The sequence below is a fragment of the Pelodiscus sinensis genome, chromosome 4, assembly GCF_049634645.1.
Source record: "Pelodiscus sinensis isolate JC-2024 chromosome 4, ASM4963464v1, whole genome shotgun sequence".
In the NCBI taxonomy this organism is placed as follows: domain Eukaryota; kingdom Metazoa; phylum Chordata; order Testudines; family Trionychidae; genus Pelodiscus; species Pelodiscus sinensis.
The window spans coordinates 65,046,558-65,068,699 of NC_134714.1; the positions used below are offsets into that span (position 1 = coordinate 65,046,558).

At 46.5% G+C, this 22,142-nt stretch overlaps 1 protein-coding gene across 4 annotated transcripts in view; it reads left to right on the top strand.

The window, feature by feature from the left end:
* The window catches only part of TYRO3 (TYRO3 protein tyrosine kinase), a 58,895-nt gene that overhangs the window by 18,516 nt on the left and 18,237 nt on the right, over positions 1–22,142 (top strand). For 3 of the 4 annotated variants that reach the window (XM_006128699.4, XM_006128700.4, XM_006128698.4), the window contains 8 exons: positions 2,296–2,382; positions 5,921–6,036; positions 11,654–11,831; positions 13,281–13,423; positions 15,260–15,404; positions 20,150–20,279; positions 20,484–20,584; positions 21,927–22,022. In XM_006128699.4, coding sequence (XP_006128761.2) covers positions 2,296–2,382; positions 5,921–6,036; positions 11,654–11,831; positions 13,281–13,423; positions 15,260–15,404; positions 20,150–20,279; positions 20,484–20,584; positions 21,927–22,022 — 996 coding nt within the window. The remainder of the gene's footprint in view (positions 1–2,295; positions 2,383–5,920; positions 6,037–11,653; positions 11,832–13,280; positions 13,424–15,259; positions 15,405–20,149; positions 20,280–20,483; positions 20,585–21,926; positions 22,023–22,142) is intronic. The other variant, XM_006128701.4, reaches the window with a different exon arrangement.

A 22,142-nucleotide genomic window follows, 5' to 3' on the forward strand; every position in this document is an offset into this window, starting at 1 on the left:
GGAGGGAGACACTCTAAGGTGAAAGAGATGACCCACGAAGGGGTGGGCAATGGAGAAAAGGACCTCTGTCTGCTAGGAAATGGATGGCAGCTATCTACTCTTCACGCTGAGCCCCAACCAACCATCAGAGAGTAACACTGCTGCTTTGTGCTGCTCTTAAGAAGGAAACGTACATTCTCCTGGATGATATAATCTGCCAGTCAAAATGGAAGCAGGTGGCGACAGACTATCAGGAAGGGAGAGAGACTAAGGAGATGCTCTGTGTACACCCACTATCCCAATCTCATGACGGGTCACAGAGCTTTAATCTCTTTGGGAAAGGGACTTGGGGCCATAGCGGAGAGTTGTCTAGTCCTAAAGACCTAGGGTGGAGCAGTCTTCAGCCACATTATTAGTACTTTCATCCATTACAGGTGGCCTTGTTTGCTCCCTCTGCCCCTCCAGACACACACACGCCAAGCGGCCAGCTTTTCCTGGTTTAAGGCAGCATTGTCCTGAGAGTTAAGCTGGAATGAGGTTGTTAAAACTAGAGATCCTGGGCCTTCTGTCCTTATGGAGAGTCTTAATGAAGGTAGCAAGCTGAGGTCCAGTCTCCCCCTTGGGACACAGCTCCCCTTATCAAACAGAGCAGCGCTTGGCTCTAAAGTATCGAGCTGTCTGTGAATAATTCAGTATCTTTCTTTTTTAATCACGTTTTAAAAATGATCCTCTTGACTTGAAACCCCATTACCGGTTACTTAGAAAATTTAACTCGCCAGCATCCTCAGGACATTGCCTGTTGGATCTTGTCTTTGAAACTGAGAACAGGTTTCCCTGCATGAAGCTGTGTAAGCTGACACCAGGTGGTCCGAGTTCACAGGTGTGTCGAAACAGCAGGTCTGCGGAGGCAGGACAACCTGCTCGTGTTGGCAGAAAAAAGTATCCGATCGTGAAGGAGAATAATAAAGCAGTTACTAAAAAGGGAACGTCTTGAGTTCGAAGTCGACACTCAGCCCCTGACTGAATGGGGAAAGGACTTTTGGGCTGGGAAAGCACAGCCTGTGATGGGAGCTTGGTTCACAATCTTCTTCCCGGGTTTCCCTCTTTCTTGGGAAATTGCCTGCCGTGTTTTGGGCACGTATGCTGCAATCAAAATAATAACAAGAATAATTGTGCCTCCGCTTTGTTGGCAGCTGGAATGTCTTTCGCTATGGCTTGCTGGGACTAGTGGAAGGTGTTAAAATGTGTCATTCTCTCTGTCATTCGTTTCAGTCTCTCCTTTCCTCCTCCTCCACCTTCTTTACCACCCCTCAGCCTTTTCTGTCCCTGTCACTTTCAGTCCCCGTGAAGATGAGTCAGGCACAGCGAGGGCAGGCGTCGTGCCAGCTACTCCACACAGCTTTGAGATGGCAGCTCCACCCTAACTTGCACGCACAGCTGCTGCTGTAGCCTTTGAACTCGCTTGAGCAGAACCCGTAAAGAAGACTGGGTCCAAGTGTAGCCAGGACAGGTGCTGGATGCCCTTCTCCAGGTTTTGCCAATGCCTCTCAGTCTGGACTCGCCTGTAAGCAGCAATCCCGAACTTTCCCTGAGAAACTTATCCACAGTACCGCATTGTGTTTTGGCTTTGAGATGTGGCCAAATGGTCATTGGAGGCAAAGGTCCTGATCTTCCCTTGCCCTTTGGCTGGTGTAGTCATTTACCTCATTGCAAAGGGGTGCCAAATGCCTCCAGTCTGATTTAGTGGAATCTTACTTGTACTTTGCCCTCATTATGCACAGGGGTAAATGGCGAACTACAGTGTAAAGCAAGGGACAGTCAGGCCCTAAGTTGACAGTACAAAGCCCTGTTTACTCCATGCTCCAAACTGGATTTCTACCCCAGCTTGAAGCTGATTATTATTTGGATTGCAAAGTGTCCAAGGATCAGGGCTCCATTGTTCTAGGCATGACCCTTGCCCCATGGTCCTTGCCCAGGAGCTCCCAATCAGTGAGTGCCACAAATGGAAGGAGGGACAGGGTGGGGAAGGAAGCTGAAGTTAACAATAGTGAGTTCCTTCCCAAAGGTCCTTCACTCCTCACTGTTGTGCTGCAAAACGCTGATCTAGACTTGTCTTCCGGGCCACCTGCCTCTCACTTTTTTAATGAGCAATCGACACATTAATGACACTAAAATCTATCTGCTTTTGGTTGTTACCCAGTTTGCACAGTCAGTGTGAATCGGGTGTCAAATGTAACCACGATTCTGCTTGTAGTTGAAGCTGGACTCGACAGCAGTTTGTGTTGTTTTCTTTGTCTTGCCTTGGCTGATCTCCAGGTATTAATCAAAGCACGGTTTTCTCCTGCGAAGCCCACAACGTAAAGGGATTGTCTTCTTCTCGGACAGCCACTGTTTGGATTAAAGGTGAGAGAGCCCGAGCGGAGAAGGATGGGGGGGTGGAGGAAGAGAGCGGGCATGCTCCTACTGAGCTGCCTTAGAACTGAGCAGAGAGCTTTCAGCAGATGGAACCACACAGTGTGCTGTAATGGCTGCTCGCTGCTTGATATGCAGGCCCATACCCCTGCAGTGAAATTGGAAATTGAAAACAAACCACAACTGGGTCAGGAAGGGAAACATGATGTAAGACAACAGATTTTCCTCACAAAGGTAAAGCGTCAGGGCAGCAGACTTGTTCACAAGGGATGTGGCTAGACATGCTCTAAAGTGCAAATGGGGAAATCTTCCCCTTTTTGGAGATAGGTGGGTCTCTTTGGAGCTAAAGAAGCCTTTTCCTCTTGTCAATGCACTGGCATCTCATTAGATGCTGAAAAGAAAGAGGGAAGGAGATCACAAGTGGCCATGAAAATCAACAGATACCAACGATTTTATGGATTTCTGTGTTCTATACCATTTAAAACCTCATTTAAAATAAATAATTTTTAGCCTTCTGCGAACATCTGTCATTCTGTGAATCCCAGAGGTCTTGTCATGTTTTCTTTTCCCGTAGACTGAATCAATAGAGAACCAGGAACAACAGGCTTTCCCCCTTTATTTTAGGTCACATTTGCCCTTGAATGTTTTGGTTGTGCTTTAACATGTGTTAATTGCATGATTGTAAAGTCAAGTATAGATTGTCATAAACATTTGTTTCAGGCCACAGCTGAGAGTAAGAACAAATGTTGTGTCTATACTAGATTTTACGATCTTGGTAGTTAATGTGTTTAAAATACCCCTTCTGAATCCAAGTGTAGACCAAATCCTTTGTGGGGTGTGTTTTTTTTCCAAGAATGCAAAGTACTGTTCTGTGACTGACTTAGGCTGGTATTCCCAAATGCTTTCTAAGGGCTTGTCTACATGGGGAAATTGACTGTAATGGCTAGTGCAGAATAGGCATCCCACAATACATCATGTGGAATATCACCCTCTGTGGACACTTGGGCTATGTCTGCACTACAAAGAAAAGTCAGAAAAAAATACGCAAATTACAAACCGCAATTTGCGTATCTTTTTCCGCCTTTCTTCCGAAAGAGGCTTTTCCAGCATTGGCTTGTCTACATGGGGCCAAATGTCGGAAAAAACTCTTTTGGAACATCCTTTCTTCCTCGTAGAACAAGGTTTACAAGGATGCCAAAAAAAACATGTCGGCTTTTCTGAAAAAACTTTTTTTTTTTTTTTTTTTTTTTTTTTTTTGAAAAGCAGATGGCATTCCTTGCACGTGGCAGATCTTGTCTCCTGGAAAAGCTCTGCAGTGTAGACATAGCCTTGGATTCCAGAATAACAGTGACTTTTTCCTCTGTAGCTCACTCCACAAAGCTGTTGTGCTGTAACTTCACCTCTTATCTTCACCCAAAATAACTTTAAAACTATAGACATTCCATAAATAAAAAAAAATACTTTTAAAAAGAGTTGACATACATCTTTAACAGTAAATTAGCATGTAAATAATTGGGCTGGGTCCACACTGGCATATAGTCTTAATGGAACTTGAGTTCTCAGATATTTAATGATAATTATACTTTGCAACACTGTAGCACGTCCTAGCCAACTTTCACAATCAGACATCAGTGAATGAATCTTCAGCTAGGTTTGGGACTCTAAGGCCAAGAGCAGGGCAGGTGAAAAGGTGATTTAAAATCATTTTTTCTCTTCCTCTCGGCACTGGGCACTGCCTGGGAGAAATGGAGATGTCTCTGGCTTGTAGACACCAATGGAGATTTTAAGGAAGGATCCAAAGGTGGGAGAGGGCACCTGCCTGGCATGAGATTGGTGGTTGTTTCAAGCTGAAGATGCAGTATGAATGGAGAGACAACTGTGGGAGAAGAGGGCACTCAGAATGCTAGAGGGCAAGGTTTGGGAAAGACAAATAGAATGAGAGGGAGATTAGGATTAAATGTGGGGAGAGAAAGTGCAAGTGCCTGAAAGTGCAGACAAGGAGCTTGTATGAATGTACCAGCAGACTTTACAGCAATGTTCGGGTCCTTCAGGGCAGGGGGCTGGCAGTGTGGGGGGTGAAGGAGTTAGGGCTGGTGGGTGAGGAGGAGCTCAGGGCTGAGGAGCTGATGGGATGAAGGAGTCAGGGTTGTGGGGTGAGATGGGGCAGAGGGCAGAGGGTGCAGGAGTCAGAGCAGAGTTTTGGGAGTGGTGGGGGGCTCGGGAGGGCTGGGGGCTCAAGGCAGGAGGAAGAGAGGCTGTTGGCTTCTCTTTGGCGCAGCAAGGACTGTGTGGGCTGGCCTGGGGCAATGGGGGGCACACTGGTGAGCCAGCAACTGCTCCCCTGAGCTAGGGTGCTTGCTATCTCCTGAGGTCATTCTGGGGTATAACTGTCCCCCATGCTTGCTGCCTTCTGTGGTCATTTGTGACTATAACTGTCCCTGCTCTCATGCCCCTTCCTTTCCATTTGATGTGAAACCATCCCATTCAAGGCACATCCCATTGTCCTGGCACAACCAAACCCTGTCCTGGCTTTACGTTAGGAGAAGAGGAAGCTGTATATCAAATTTGGTGTTCCTAGCTCTTATCCATTTAGTAGTTCTTGAACAAACAGAATCACAGATGGACATAAAAGGAGACACACAAACTCTCTCAAATATAGTAGATTAAAAGACTGGAAGCCAATGAAGAGATTGGAGAGGTCTGGGGGGGGGGGGTAGAGTGACATTGCTAGGCAGTGAAGCTTCATTCATGCCAGAATAGTCCTAGTAAATTACTAGTCTGAAGAGCTTTGTTCTGTTCCTGGCTATGACATTAATTTGGAATCTGACCTTGGATAAATCATTTTCCCTCGCCAAGGTTCAGTTTCCTGATCATAAAATAGGGGGGCTTTGTGGGTAAATAACTATATGCCTGGGACTACCAATTCAAGTTCCGTGTGAAACTGTGTAAGGGAAAGTGGAACAATTGCCATGTGTTTGTATGTATCTTCAATAACCAAACAGTGAATACGTTCCTTGTTGAGCAGGAATTAGAATAGCATGAGCAAGCCCAACTAGCAGCTCTCAGGGACCATCTCCCATGGCCTGACTTCAGTAGGCTCAAGATCTGAGGTGGTGGGTGTCCAGAGTGAGAGGGGGCTCAGCTGTCCCAAATCTATTTTCAGAGCCATCCTGGGCACCTGCCCAAATAGGCAGGCAAAGCCCCATGGCAGCCCCAGAGCTGGGAAGATGGCAGAATGGCGCATCACAGGGGGAGGATCCTACTTTTGCACAGATGTGTGCATCAAATGACACTGTGACGGGCTCCTCTTGGCCTGTGAGCCATCAATGGGGACCTGGGCTCAGCCCCATGGGAAAGCATTTGCCATTGCAGGGGGAGTGTGGGGAAGGCTCAATATCCCCAAAGAATATATTTAATCTGCCACCTATGCTCAAACCCCAGATCCCTAGACTATATCCAGTGCCTATATCCATGTGACCTTCTACTCAGTTCTGTGTATACTAAAGATTTCCCTTGTTTTTTTCCATAGCCATGCCTCTCCCACCTTCCAATGTGACCATAACCCAAGTCACCAGTAGTAATGCCAGCGTGATGTGGGTCCCGGGATTTGATGGCCGCTCCCCACTTCATTCTTGCACGATTCAGGTATGGCCTTCAAGACTCTCCTCCAGCCAGCATGTACAATGGGATCCCTCCAGTTGGCCATGCTCCTAGGCCATCCTTCACGCTTGAATCTTCTGTGGGAGCACTGGAATTTTTTAGGCCTGCCCTTTCACACTTGGGAGTCTGCGTCTGGATTTTGGCACCAAAACAGGTGGCTTGTTTTTCAGAGGTGCTGAGCTCCTGTCATTGTAGTTGAAGACTGCGCTCAGCGCCTCTGACAGTCATCCATGTATGCATGTGCCTAGCTTTAGGCATCCAAGTTTGCATCATTAGGGCCTTGTGTTACTTGGAAGCTGAGCCACATGTTTGGTGCCAGTGTGCCAGGCAGAGAGAGACAGCCAATCCTACAATAGCCTGAGTCGGTCAAACCAGGAGGGGTCACAAAGCCCCCGTTGAGTCTCCTCCCCTCCACAGCTTTGATGTGAGCATCAGTGGAATCACTATGTGGGGCTGAGACATTCTCATTAGCAGGAGGGGATTAGAAACACACTTGGAAAGCAGCAGCACAAATGCAGCACAGGCTTGCCTGCCTTCTTGCCCCCTCCCCAGGCGGGACAGGAGAGGAAGGAGAAGAATCCATGCTCTGAGGCTTATTCCCTTTCATAAAGGAAATAAACCATCACTGCAGAAACATTCCCCCCCCCCCCACACACACACAGCAGAAATGATGCCAGGATGTAGCTAGCTTTCTGGGTTTCCGGGATTGTTTTGTTGCTGCTGCTATTGTTTGCAGCTCAGAATGAATGTCTTCCTATGCTTTGAAAGGCTGAGTTAGCCCCAGTTGGTACAGCCTATTCTTCCTGGTGTGCATGCTCCTCAGCCTCCACAATGCTAATCTTTCTGGGCTTTGAGCTCCTCCTCTCTGCTTTGGAGTGGGGGAAGAGAGGCAGAAAGGGAGCGGAATCAAAACAACTCAGATTCCATCCATTCGCCAGGCTTTTGCATTTCTTACGCCTCCCAGCCCCTTCTGTGCCTGTGTTTGTGTATCAGGTCAGGTGAACGGCACAGTAATACTCCATTTACAGGAAAGCATTAGAGCAAGGGAGCTAGGGTTCCCGCAATGGTTTTGGCACTGGAAATCTCATGTCTCGTTTTCCCCCTCTCCTTACCCCACAGCTCTGACTTTGTGAAAGCCGTTGACCCACATTTCCATGTGAAAATGCATGCCTCTGGCTCCCAGTGAATGAATGATTGTCCTCCTGCTAGTAGGCTGAGGAAAGGGGGGGAGGTACTGGCTCTATTTCTTGGGCACCTTGGATACATGATGGGTCAGTGCGCCCTTGGCTCAGATGGGCAGGGAGCTTCTCAGAGAAAAGGCTAAAATAGTGCCACTTCTCACTTCAGTGCAAGAGGGATTTGAGAGCGTGGGGGTGGGAAATGAATGCAACTGCTCTGACTCCCAGCAAACAGCCCAACAGAAGCAGAAGGACAGAATTTAAACATAGACGTCTGAGGGTTCCCACCCAGCTAAGGATGACATGAACTGTTACATGCTGTATGCAGTATGTATCTGGTCATCTGTGGGTATGTCTACACTACAAAGTTAGTTCGAACTAACAGACGTTAGTTCGAACTAACTTTCATAGGCGCTACACTAGCGCTCCGTTAGTTCGAATGAAATTCGAACTAACGGAACGCTTAGTTCGAACTAGGTAATCCTCATTCCACGAGGATTAAGCCTAGTTCGAACTTACTAGTTCGAATTAAGGGCTGTGTAGACCCTTAATTCGAACTAGTGGGAGGCTAGCCCTCCCCAGGTTTCCCTGGTGGCCACTCTGGCCAACACCAGGGAAACTCATCTGCCCCCCTCCCGGCCCCGGACCCCTTAAAGGGGCACGGGCTGGCTACGGTACCCGTGCCAGGTGCAAGCTTGCCAGCACCCAGCCTGCAGACCCTGCATCTGGCATGACTCGAGCCTCCCACCCGATGCCCCCCAGCCTTCCCCCTCTTCCCGAGACCAGGCTGGCGGCTCCCGGGAGCTTGCCCGGGACCGCAAGAGGCGGGCACCCACCTTGGCTAGTGCGGACATCGTGGACCTCGTCCACGACCTCTGCACTAGGCACAGGAAGGTGGCCAGCTAGGGCAGGAGAGCTGCCAGCCTGGCCACCCAGGAGCAGGTGTGCATGAAAATCAAGGGGGTCCAGTGAGACCCCCGACCCTGAGCCCTGAGCTTACAATGGCCGTCCTGGGTCAGACCAAAGGTCCATCTAGCCCAGTAGCCTGTCTGCCGACAGCGGCCAACCCTACGGACCCTGGAGGGCATGGACCGAAGACAGTGACCAAGCCATTTGTCTCGTGCCATCCCTCTCCAGCCTTCCACAAACCTTGGGCAAGGACACCACTCCTACCCCCTGGCTAATACCACTCCATGGACCCAACCTCCATGACTTTATTTCACTTCCCTTTAAACTCTGTTCTAGTTCTAGCCTTCACAGCCTCCTGCAGCAAGGAGTTCCACAGGTTGACTCTTTGCTTTGTGAAGAACAATTTTCTGTTATTAGTTTGAAGCCTGCTACCCATTCCTTTCCTTTGGTGTCCTCTAGTCCTTCTTTATGGGAACTAATGAAGAACTTTTCTGTATGCACCCTCTCCACCCAACTCCTGCTTTTAGAGACCTCTATCCTGTCCCCCCTCCGTCTCCTCTTTTCTAAGCTGAGAAGTCCCAGTCTCTTTAGCCTCTCTTCATATGGGACCTGTTCCCAACTCCTGATCATTGTAGTTGCCCTCCCCTTTCCCAGCCTCTCTCTTCCCCTCTCCCACCTCCTTTTCCCAGTCTTCCCCAGTTTTGTTCAATAAAGACAGATTCCATTTTTGAACACAATTGTCCTTTATTTTGTACATCAAGAAAAGGGGCTAGGGAAGGGTAAGTGGAAGGAGGTGAGGGAGGAATGGGGTACGCGCCCCCGATGGGGAGGACTGGGCTGGCTCTGCGGGCTTTTGGGGTGGAACCTCTCCTGCAGCCCCCCGATTGTCCCCTCTGCCCAGATGGCAGCCTGCGGCAAGTGCAGCCGGTCTGATGGCCGAGTGCTGTGATGTGCCCAGTGTGGGTACTCCGGGCACTCCAAGCCAGGACTGCTTTGCAAGCGGGGCACCCCTGAGAACTGTCTGTCCGGGGTGGGGGTCGGGACCCTTTAAGCGCAGCCCTCGGCTAGCCTGAGACAGCATCTCCACGCTCTAAGTCCTCCTCTGCTGCCCTGCCGGCACTGTTTCCGGCCATCCTTAAGCCTGGTTCAGGGTCCACTCTGTGTGGACATGCTAGTTCGAATTAGCAAAACGCTAATTTGAACTAGTTTTTTAGTCTAGATCCGTTAGTTCGAATTAGCTTAGTTCGAATTAACTAATTCGAACTAAGTTAGTTCGAATTAACGTTGTAGTGTAGACGTACCCTGAAGAAGTGGGTTGTGCCCACGAAAGCTCGTGATACCAGCTACATGTTTTGTTAGTCTTTAAGGTGCTACTAGACTATTGGTTGTTTTTTAAGTTTTTCCTGTTACAGACTAACTCGGCTACCCCTCTGAAGCTTGTATGCAGCCTGAGAGTCCTGATTCTTACTATTAGCAAAATAAGTTAACTGACCAAAATGGGGTGGGGAAGGGGCTGTTGCATTCATACTGGAGATAAAGTTAGCAGAGAAGTTTCCCTTTGTCAGGACTTCTGGATTCTGTCCCCAGATTTGATGCTGACTCATGGTGCATGTGTTTGAGTAAGATGTGCTGAGTTAGAGCTGCCCAGTGGATTCCTATTATTCTCAGGCCATCATGCCAGAGTTGTTGACTCGAATCCCACGACTTGAACTCAAGTCCAACTTAAGTCGCCTAGATGACTCGACTTGAGACTCGACTCGGGTTCATTGTTTGTGACTTGAGACTCGACTTGAGACTTGCTAATTTTGTTAAATTGACTTGGTGAAAAAATTGTCCAAAAATGCCGATAGTGATGGCTTGTACAAAAGTGACTTGACATTTTTTAAATTAAGACTTGAGACTCGACTTGGGACTTGACTCGAAAGTGACTTTAGGGACTCGAGACTTGACTTGAGACTTGAACTGTAGTGACTTGAGACTCGACTTGGACTTGACAATGATGACATGAAGACAACACTGCATCAGGTAGTGCTGGGTTTGAACCTGTCTGCTTGCTAAAGGGACACAATGAGAGCAAATGGGATCCCAAATTCAGGTCTGGGAAAACTTCCATTTTAGATGCACTCGAGGCCCATAGAAATAGTGCCAAGATTCTTTTTCTTGTTCATTCTTTTTTGATTTTAAAAGAAAAACATTTTCTGCAGCATTTTCTGCAGCATTTGTAACCAAAACAGTGTAGCATTGTGCTAATGCAAGGGTATGTCTAGACTACATCCCTCTGTCTCCAGAAGGATGTAAATTAGACATACCGACATTGCAAATGAAGCGGGGATTTAAATCTCCCGCGCTTCATTTGAATAAAAATGGTCACTGCATTTTGCCGAGTCAGCAGTTTGTCAGCAAAAAGCGGCTGTCAAGATGGGGATCGGGCGACAAAGAAAGCCTTTGTTGGCTGATCCCTTATGCCTTGTAAAATGAGGTTTACAGGATCAGCCGACAAGGGCTGTCTTTGTTGCCTGATCCCTGTCTTGACAGCCGCTTTTTGCCAACAAACTGCTGACTCGGAAAAACATGGTGACCATTTTTATTCAAATGAAGCGTGGGAGATTTAAATCCTTGCTTCATTTGCAATGTCGGTATGTCTAATTTACATACCTCTGGCGACAGAGGGATGTAGTTTAGACATACCCCAAGAGATCCTGAAAGTGACATTGAACTGAACATAGAAACTGACCGTGCACAGGAATGGAGCTGATTGATCTGTTTGCTTAGTCTAAGCTTAGAGAAGGGGTGGGGAATCTCAGGCCCGGGAGCCAAATGCAGTCCCCGGATTGCCTGGATCTGGCCCCTGAGGCTCAGCCCGCTCCTGCCCCCACCAGCATTGGGGACCCTGTGCTAGCACTCCAGAGCCTCCACGGCCCCACTGCGGATCTGGGGTACACAAAATCTACTAGGCTAGGCCCACCCAGGGTCTGGTGTGTGAGAGGAATGTGGGGAGTGTCTTTCTCTTTCTCACTCGGAGGCCACATCAGTGAAAGGGTTTTTTCCCCCCTGTGGCTCTCACTTGTGTGATGCTCCCAACTGGTTTTTCTCTGAGTCAGCAGCCCCTGACCCAAAAAAGGTTCCTCACCCCAGCTTAGAAAAATGCGAAATGTCAATAAGCATGATAAATGGCATAATGTAAAATTTTAAAAATGCCTTTCACTGGCATAAATCATCGTCTGTGCATTGACATCAATGGAGAAGATGGCCCATTATTTTTCATTTGATAGTGGCCCTTTAAATATGGGTTTATACTGCTGATTCAGCATTTAATGCTACTTGGTCCTGAAATGTTTCAGAAATTAGCCATTTGTGTGAAACAAATGCCCTATTGTAGAGCATGCTCCTGTTGTTTTCTCTGCTTATCCTAATATATATCTACATTTTTTTGTTAGCCTCTAAGGTACTGCAGGGCTATTCGCTGTTTTTAAAGTTTTTCCTAATATACCTGTTTGCTGTTCCTTGCAAAACAGGTTGCTGAGTCACCCGAAGATCAGGATGGCTCCACAGAAGTTGTCTCTGTCCCTCCCTTTACCTGTGGTTTACCAGGATTAAAGCACTCCACCAATTACAGTGTGCGAGTTCAGTGCACTAATGAGATGGGCACGTCCCCTTTCACAGACTGGGTTTATTTTCAGACCCTGGAGTTAGGTAAGCAGAGTTGGAAAAGTTAAAGGAAGCACTGCTATAACGAGTCAGTTCTGATCAGGTTGGGGGAGATCAGGACAAATGATTAATGATTTGAATTGAGCTCCTCAGTGAGTCAGAAAGGCAAGGAACCTACAAGTCATCTGTTTGTGAATCCATTCTGAAGTCTCCTAGGCTATACCTACACAGCAGAGTTATTTCAGAATAACGGACATTATTCCAAAATAACATAGTCCACATCTACACTACAAGCCTTTATTTCAACATAATGTTGAAATAATGTCGAGCTGGAGGCAGGGGCGGCCTGTGAATATAGGCCAACTCGGCCGTTGCCTAGGGCTCCGCCTTCAACAGGGCGCTCCATGATGACATCACGTCATTGACGGCCGTGCAGGCGGGGGTGCCAATCGCACGTTCCGCCTAGGGCGCCAGCTGCCACAGCCCACTTCAGGCCGCCTCTGGAGGACTGCTTCCTCCAGCTCCTGTAATCCTCATTTCACAAGGAGTAAGGGAAGTCGAAGGAAGAGTGCTCTTCCTTTGACTTCCTGCTGTGTAGACCGTGCCAAAAGCTGAAATAAGCTGTTTTGACTTAAGCTACACAATTGACATGGCTCAAGTGAAGTAGCTTATTTTGACTGTAGCCCTGCTGTGTAGACATGTCCCTAAAGCCCTGCTCTAATTATTTGTCTTACTGTGAGTGATCAGAAAAAATGATTGTAAACCAGATTTTTTTTTTTAGGGTAGTTCCTTATTTATCCTCATTCACTAGTTCCCAGATCATATTGCAAGTTTATAAGTCAAATGAGAAAGCTACAAACCCTACTTAGGATCTTAAAATAAAAGCAATATAATGGGCCAAACATACCCCTGGTGACTCATTGCTGGTGTAACATCAGGGAGTCCTACCAGGGATGAATTTAGCCCAGGCATTCTGCTTTTTACATCATCCCTAATAATAAAAATGGCTGGCAACGCTGATGCACAAGGCAGAATGGAAACTAACTCACACACCCACAGCTGTATTATCTGGGCACGCAGGCCTAGCAGGCTTAACAGCTCCTCTTTGTGCTGGTGAAAGATACGTCGAAGTTTTGAAGCCAGTTTGCAGGCCTGGGGTTCTGTGGGCACTGGTTTGTGCTCTGGAGGATTGCTGAGAGCCACGTGGCCCTTGAGAGTAGGAGGTTTGAGATCTACATGGGATAAGGGGTTAAGTTTCTTCTACTTCTTCTGTAGGAGTCAGGAGGTGGGGGCTAGCCCCAAGCTGCCTAAAGGAAGAGCTGTCAAGAGAGGAACCTTGCAGAGATTTTTATTTTCTCTCCAGACTTTCTCCTTTGGGTTTTCCCTGGAGAGTGGGTGACCTGAGCCTTTTGGTGACTCTTGCTGTATGGGTGGAGGGAGGTGAGGGTTCCTGTTTTGTAGTGCAATTGACTGAGTATCACCCTTTGCCTCCAGCTCCAGGCAGCATTCCACAAAACCTTCACGTCATCCAGAGAGACACTAGCCTGGTTTTGGGGTGGGAAGAAGTAGCTCCAAACCCGCTGAAAGAAAATCTACTGGGATATAGGCTGGAGTGGAGTCAAGAAAACATCACGCAGGTACTGTATCCAGAAATCAACCCTAAGGAGACTGGTGGAGGTTCCTTCAAGACAGAGTCATGGGATGTTTAAATCGAGTCTCATAGACCACACAGCCTCTCCTATGTGCTGTTGTCTCTGAGCTGGATTCTCAGCTGGTGTAAATCGGCATCGCACCTTGGTTTCAGTGGAGTGGCTCTTGATTTACACCATTTGAAGATCTGGCCCAGTTCTGCTTTCTTTGTACACCCAAAACTCCCATTTGTATCGATTAAATACCATCAGTAAATCTGTGAACATAGTCATTTGAAATTAATGGGAGTTTTAGGAATTCCAAATATGCAACAGTGGGGGTGGGGGGAGGGGGAGGGAGAGAGGGTTGAACTGCCTTGAGTGACTGTATCTCAAGGCAAGCAGACCCTTGGGCTGATCATTTATTATGTGTAATTTGACTGTGCTCAGCTATCTGAGTGATGGTTGCAGGGCATTGGAGAATCAAGTCCTTAAGCATTTGAAAATAGGAAGTGGTGTGTAAGTGTGAAGTGTTATTACAATGTGCATATTTCCATAGTTCCTTGGGCCCCCACAGTGGTTACCTTGCACCCAGAGCTTTTCTACCAGGACAGCTGGGGGTTCTTATTACCCTCTGCAAGCGGCTCCCTCCCCTGCCCCGGTGACAGAGATGGTGTATTCATGCATGGCTCAGTGCATTGTGTACTAGTGATTGCCAGCTGCATAACTGCCTCTAGGAGGCCGGAGTAAATTTGTGTAGCCCAGAGATCTCAGGCACACTGAGGCTCGACCATTTCCCAGCTGCTCCCTGCATCAGAGACATGTCCTAGAAAACCACTCTTCTTCCCCTCTTAAGGTCCTGTGCCAAGCAGTTGGGCCCATGTGGAGGATTTGGGCCTTCTATCTACTGTGGCTTGTTTATTTTTCAAGTGCCAGGGATACAATAAAATTAACTACTGCAAATTATGTGAAAGGGGGTTAAAATCCTTTATTTCGTTCATAGTGATTAAGGAGATTTAAAAGGGCACTGTCACCGGGGTGGAACCGGAACATCAAGACTTACATGTTCTTGATACCTGCTTTTGAAGTTTATGTGATTCTATATGAGGGTTACCCACTTCCATACAAGTGCTTTGCCAGTGACTCCATAACAATGAACAAGTCTGCAATAACAGACAAAGTGGGGGGACTAGACATGCACCAATTTCATACTAGTACAAGTTCACTGACTTTGGTGGAAATCCTCTTGAATTGTATCCATTGGAGAGGAAAATGAGGCCCAGTATTGGTAGCCAAAAAGTTTCAAGGTTTTATTGTAAGTGATGCCTGTAAAATGGGTCTTTAAAATTATGGCAGATACCTTGGCCATGTTCTGTTCAGTGAAAGTTGGCTATGAATGCTGGATGGTGATTAGAATTTGGCAACACATTCAAACAAACAATTTATTTTTCTGATTAAACTGGCAGTGGTTTTGCAGTGTGTCTAATGTCTTTGAAGCAAGAGGGATTGTGTATTTGAAGAGGACAAAAGCAGATATTTCTGAAGCTATTTCCTCCAAAGGCCTCAAAGCATTCATTAATTAAGCCTCACAATGTTCTTAGGAGCTAGGAAGACATTACTGATAGCAATTTTAGAGACAGGGAAGCTAAAACACAGAGCACATGAAGCCTGAGGTAACATAGCCTGTCAGCGCCAGAAACAGGAGAACCCAGGAATCCTGACTCCGGCTTTGCTCTAACCGCAGGACACACAGATCCATTTTTAATAATAAGAATAATTATAAATAAAGCAGTTTTGCCCTGATTCCTTTGCATTCAGGTTACTGCTTGTTCTTGTTGCTTTCAGGGAGAAATGACAGTACAAGAGACAAAAGCCAATCTTACCACCTGGAATCCCCAGAAGGACCTTATAATCAGAGTGTGCGTTCTGAACTCGGCTGGCTGTGGACCCTGGAGTGACACCTTGTTGGTTGCAGCCCAAGAAATTGTAGGTGAGTAACAGGATAATTTTAGTTTGTTTTTGACCTGGCGAAAATCCTCTCTCATACGCTTGGAAACAGTGATTGCTGCTCATACCACCATGTCTTGCTGGCCCTGTGCCTTTCAATGCACACGGCGGACTAAGCCTCATGGCTATGTAAACAGCACATTTAGTTGAACAAAACAGAATTTAAATAACCTTTAAAGAATTGGCATAAGCAATACAGTTCCCACCTGCTGCTGTATTCTTTAGCTGATGCTGTAGTGGGTAGTAAATGGAGGGGGAGGGAGATACAATTCAAGAGATAAAGGCAAGGGCCTGGTTCTCCTCTGGCTTAGGCTGTGTCTACACACATTTGCACTGACTTAGTAAAACTGGTGCAGTCTCCCATGTGGCTTTTCTTCTCTGGGTTTAGTTTAAACTGGGGACGTGAATGATTTAACTGGTGGGGGCTGGAGCAGTGTGGGCAGGGGTTCTCCAGCCCAGCCAGAGCAGCCCCCACATATGGCAGAGGACACAGCTGCTCCAGCCCAGCTGTGGCAGGTGGATGGGCTGCTCCAGCCCAGCCGGTTAACTGATTAACTGGGATTTTACGTCCCTAGTTTAAACCAAAATAATACAGGCTTAACCTGAGTCCCCACACAGCCTTTTGCACTCACTTAACTAAATCAGCTTAAAATCAGTCTCTATATTAAATCAGAGAACCGTGCATATAGACAAGCCCTAATACTGGAGTAAATCTGGAGTTATTTCAGTGGACTCAGTGGTCCAGGCCTACAGCTATTATACATCAGCATGTCACTAGACTGAGGCAAAGCGAGTGTATACAGCTGAGGAGATCACACTGTGGAGTTGCAGTGGTGCAGGTGAGAGGAGGCTCAGGCACACTGAGCCTGCTACAGAATGGCCAGGCTGGGTCAGACAATGGTTCATCTTGCCTTTTCTCCTGCTGTCCAACTGTGGCCAGTATGTCAAAGGGAATGAACACAACAGGGCAATCTTGAGAGCTCCATCATCTGTTGCTCAGTCCCAGCCTCTGGATGCCAGAGGTTTAGGGCCATTCAGAGCATGGGTTGTGTCCCTGACCATATTGGCTAATAATAATTGATGGACCTGTCCTCTCCATTTCCTTTCATCATTTGTGATTATTTACTCCTAAGTAAAGGCCCTCGAGCTGAATGCAGGGGAGAATCTAGCCCATGTAAATGCCAAAGGGCTGTAAAGCCCTGAAATTTTTATATGGAAGCACTTTTGCACTCGGCATAAATGACTCTTAGAGGCACAGACAGGGCAGTAGGTAGACTGGCCATTTCTCTTCTGTGTGGATTGTTTCTGACTGCATTTGCTTTGAATGTTGTAGTGTTTACCGACCCATAGCCCCTGTTTGCTGTATTAGTGTCACTTTTTATATTTCATTTCCTGCATTAAAAATAAACTCTTGGCAGAGTCTCATTTTAAAATATAATTAATTGTGTGGCTCTGGCGGTCATGAAAATGAAAGACTAATAACACTGGGACAGATCCTGAATTCCCAGAGAAATCCTACCTCTTTCATCCCTTCTGAGGATAGATGGCTGTCCATGCCCAATGATGATATTATTATTTGCAAATCAGAATTTCTCTCCTCCTCACCCACCCTGATTTTCAGTGAGATTTCAGCTCCTAGATGCCTTCACTTTTGAAAATGGGACTTAGCCATCTAAAGCACTTAGGCCTTGCAATGATGACCAAGCAAATCCTACAAAAATTCCTTTCAAAATCTGGGCCTTACAGTCTAAATGAACAAGGTAGACAAAGATCAGGAGGAAAGGATGTGGCATATGTACAGGACGATCAGGATCTCTGTTCAGTTTTATATAAGCTCTTACACTGCACTCCTGACCATAGCATTTAAGCTTCTTCTGGTCACGCATTAACAACATGACTGACATCTGTCCTCTCATTCTCTCCACAAAGGGAGAAATGTGTATAGCAGAGCAGCTTATTGTGGCAGGACTTGGCAGGGGTGGAGGGGATTGTTTTTTTTTTTTTTTTTTAATATTCATGTTTCAATGTATTTGTACTAGAGAAGGCAAGGTCAAAGAAATGCAACTTGCACTTAGTTCTTGGGGGAGTTAATTCCACCATTCTGAGGTGGCCTCCAAAAAAGCTCTATCTCCTACACAGATGAGCTTTACCCTTATATTGAGCACTCCATTTTTTGAGGAGTACAGGATCTTTTGAAAAGGGGCATTTCTGTCTAAACTGCCATTTTTTTTTCAAAAAGCCCCGTTTTGAAAAAAAGCAGTGTCTGCCATTATGCAAATGAAGCACGTGATATTTAAATCCCGACTTCATTTGCACTTTTGATACATCTAAGTTACATCCCTCTGCCAACAGAGGGGTGTAGTTTAGATGTACCCCTAGTGGCTGCATGTTGGTGGCAAAAAGGAGCAGTGAAGAGAATTGATCCTCGTGAGATTCCAGGAACTCTACAAATGGTGGCAATGCAGTTTTCCATCTCTACTCTTTGGGTATGTCCTCCAGAAGGACTAAGACCAATTTTGCACATTACTTTGGGTCCCTACTAACTCTCTCATGTAAGATAGCATAGTCTGATTGTTAAAAGCATTGAATGCTGCAGAGAGGTCCAGGAGAATGAGACTGGATGTCTGCTTCTATTCACTGAGAGGAGATCATCCATCAATGCCACTGAAGTGGGTTTGCTTTCATGTCACAGCATGAATCCAGTCTTTGCCAGGCCTGTGACATTAGCTCCAGAGAAAGGAACTCTTAGTTGGCTTTGATGAATGCAGTGCCACCAGGTGGACGAGTGGCAAGTGTCCTATTAGCTCTGTTTATTTTTTCATTTGATTTGGGTTTTGTTTGTCTTCTTTTAATGATATATTGTGGTGTGAGCTGGGGAGTAAGGGTGGGGTGGGAAAGGAAGGGCAATCTGCAGGGGACAGTTGGAGAACAGAGACTATATGCAGTGGTGGAGGAGAGGAGAGGAGGAAAACAACCAATTAGCAGGAAGAAAAATGTCCAGCATCAGAAAGTGAGGTATGAATGGTGTGGGGAGAGTAGCCCAGAAGGTTCCAAGTGCTCTGGTGTTGCCGTGGCCACTCCCAGCTCCTGCTGGAGAGGGGAGGCTCCAAAGAGGATGGCTTCATCTGTGGTTTCTTTCTTCCCCAGCCCATGTGACTAGGGCTTGGGAGAGAAGCATGAGCCCTGGTGCATTGGGAGAGAGTGGACTGGCTGTGGTGATGGGAAGAGCCCAGCTTGGTTTCCCCAACCACCCCCCTCCCTTTGCTGCTAATGTTGCTTTTGTTGATTAAGCCATACACACTGCCCTCTATAGCCCCATGTTTGCAGTAAGGTGAGCAGTGGCGGTCATGCAGTGCTCGCGGCAGGTGGCACCTAGGCCTTTAATGTAGAACTTAGGTGGGACTGAAGTGCTGGGTGAGCATTCCTTCAGTCAGGCTGGCAGCATCCCCTGCCTGTCTTTCCTATGGCAGCCAGAATGAGAAAATCACCTTCAAGAACTGAAAAATGTGACAGGAAAAAAATCAGTGAAATTGGCAAGGGCCTCTGGGGCAGGTGTCGTGCCTGAAGCAGTGTTTAGCCTGTTCTCGTTAACTGACAAATTGCCATGGGATGGCATCCCACTAAATCGGAATAAGGTCACCATAAAACAACAACAACTTTTTTTTTTTTTGGTTTTGTCTCAAAAATTACTGTTTAAATAAAAAATCTCTGCATTGATGGTTTTTATGGCCTTCAACAAGTACACATGACCAAGGGCACAAAAGCAGGAAAACAGGGTTATATATAGAAATGCTGACAGTCCCTAAACTATAGAACTGCAGAAATAACATAACTGTATTCCAGGCCTGTGCCTGAGAGAAAAGAAAAGGAGCTGACTTTCCAAAAAATAAACATCTGGCCCTGGATACACTTTGTGTGGGTGCTCGGTGGGCAGAATGCCAAGAGTGGGTCATTAACATTTCCATAGGCCAGGGTAAGCTTTATAACAACTTTCAATCTTGTCACTGCAGGGAGCCAGTTAGAATTCTGCTTTCTAAACACTGGAATCTCTTGCTTGGATAGAAGAAACAGGCACAAATACTGTAGGGACATGGGTTAATAGCTTTTCTCTGTGATGTTTCTATAAAAACGAGTAGTCCTGTGGCACCTTAGAGACTAACAAATATATAGATAGCATCATGAGCTTTTGTGGGCAAAATGCATTTCTTCAGATGCTGATCATGTGCTCAGGGGGACCCTTAGGATGTAGTCTTTGTATATCCATGGGGTGAAAGAACTGCAAAGCTAATAAAAACCAGTGGTCTCATAACACGGGAATGCTCCTAAATGCTCATGTAAGTACGTATATAATTCTGCTGTAGTTTTGTCTCATGCAGAGCAGTTAATAAAATGTCTTTCACAGACACAGAGAGAGGGTGGAGGGTGAAAAGCACACATGGTCCGTGCCTGCCAAAAGTGTGTATGGAGTGTGGGGAGTATGGGCAGCCAGGTTCATGGATGTATCCACCCACACAATACAGTTGTGTTCCACCTTTGCTAGAAGTTCATCTCAGTTAATCAACCAGATTTTTGACGATCAGTTGAATAGTTGCTTAAGTCAAGTCTCACTGTTGATAAGATTTCTCCAAGGTGCACACAGTTAATATTTAGGGAAGGATTATTTCAGCTTTTCTTTGTCTAGCATAGATGGTCGTCTGCTTCCTAACCAGTGTTTTATCTTCTCTCTAGGTGGCCAGAGACAACCGCCCTATGGGACATCATGGGTCCCTGTGGCTTTGGGAATTCTCACTGCCCTGGTTACAGCTGTTGCCCTGGCACTCATTCTCCTTCGAAAAAGAAGAAAAGAAACTCGATTTGGGTAAGAGAGATTCTTTTTGTGGTTATGGAGGCTGGTCTCCAGCTCCCCTTCCACTGAGGTGCCTCATTTGCTGCTTTTTGTAATCAAGACTTGTTGCAGATTGAATATTTCTACTCCTTGTTTGGAGCCATCACATTGTCTGATAGAGTTGGGTGGGGAGACCCCTGCAGCAGTTGTCATTTTGTGCGTCTGTTTGCCTCCTAGACATGTCTTTGGCAGTGTGATCGGCAGGGGAGAGCCAGTGGTCCATTTCAGAGCAGCCAGGTCTTTCAACCGGGAAGGCCCAGAGCGGATTGAGGCAACATGTAGGTAAAACGATCTGAATTCCAACAAGTCCTATGCACGTGTGTCTCTTGGTCCTGCGCACCTTTCCCTACAACTCACTCTTTAGGATGAAACGTTGGGATTAACTTGAGTGAGACTCCAGACATACTGTGGGCAGGTGCTGAACATGTTTCCCTACACAGTTCTCATAGCTATTAAATGCTAACCCTCTGTCTAATCCAGCTCTGGGGAAAAGGATGTCTGTAGGGCTGGACTGTCTTGTGGACAGATGTCCACAAGCATCTGGGTTGAAGCTACCATATTGGATGACAGGCTAGTGTGTTAGCCTACTTAATTACATAGCTTCTAGCCCCTCTGCATTTGATTTTACACTTAACGCACATCGTCGGGGGACTATCATTCTATACTACAGTCCAAAGCAAAATGGGTCTTATTCATTGCTCCAGTGTTAGGCTAGTGTGATACTGTAGATTTTAATGTCAGTGCTCTAATGGAGACTAATCTGGTCTAATAACAATAATAGAATAGCCCTTAGCATTAAAAATAGCCCTTCAAAATGTGGTGCAAACATGAACTAATTAATCAGTCCTCTGAACACCAGTGTGCAGCAAGGAAGAAATATTAGGCTGCTGTTTACAGATGAGGAGCTGAGTCACAGTTCAGTGATTTGTGCAAGAGTCAGAGCCAGGATTAGAATTTCTGGCTTCCAATTCTGTGTCCCATGCTCTCATTTCTGCAAAGGGGCGATTGCTTGGAGCCGTGCTGCACTGCTGGACTGGGATGGTTGCAACACACGCCTTTGACTCGGCTCCTCTGGAGTCAGAAATGGTTCTGTTGCCCTAATGCTCATCATGTCCTGTGTATTATCTTGTCCATCTCCATCAGTCACAGTGAGATTTGTACTCTGTGTAATAGCTAAGGGCCAGCTCCTCAACCGTTGCAAACTGGTACAGCTCCATAGACGTCAGTGGAGATATGCTGATTTACACCAGTGGAGGTCTCAGTCACCGTCTGGAAAATTGATACAAGTCTGGCTCCTCACTGTTATTTACTGCACTCTTATATCCCACTTACTTTTGGAGTTACCAAGAGCAGTGTTATCGCAGCATTTTCATCTCTGCCTCTTTGGCACTGAAAGAGCAAATTTCATATGCCTGAAAATTATTGGCTTCTTGCTTTGCATGGGGCTCAAGGATGTGGGAAGAGTCCTCTCTGTTCCAGATTCACCAGCATATAATGTTGGAGTAGGTATGAAGGGACTAGATCATGGGAAAGTGCTAAAAGGCTGGACTCACTGGCTGGTCTCATAGAACCTTTGGTCATGCATTCCTCTTTCAACCCCTCCTCCTTTCATTTATCCAGTGGACAGCATAGGGATCAGCGATGACCTGAAGACCAAACTCAAAGATGTTCTAATCCAGGAACAACAGTTCACTCTGGGAAGGATGCTAGGCAAGGGTGAGTCTTTACTAAAACCCAAGCAAGACCTAACACCCCCATCAATATTTCAAACATTGCCAAGTATGGAGAAGTGGTTACAAATTTTCCCTTGATCCTGTTAAACATGGATAAAAGTTG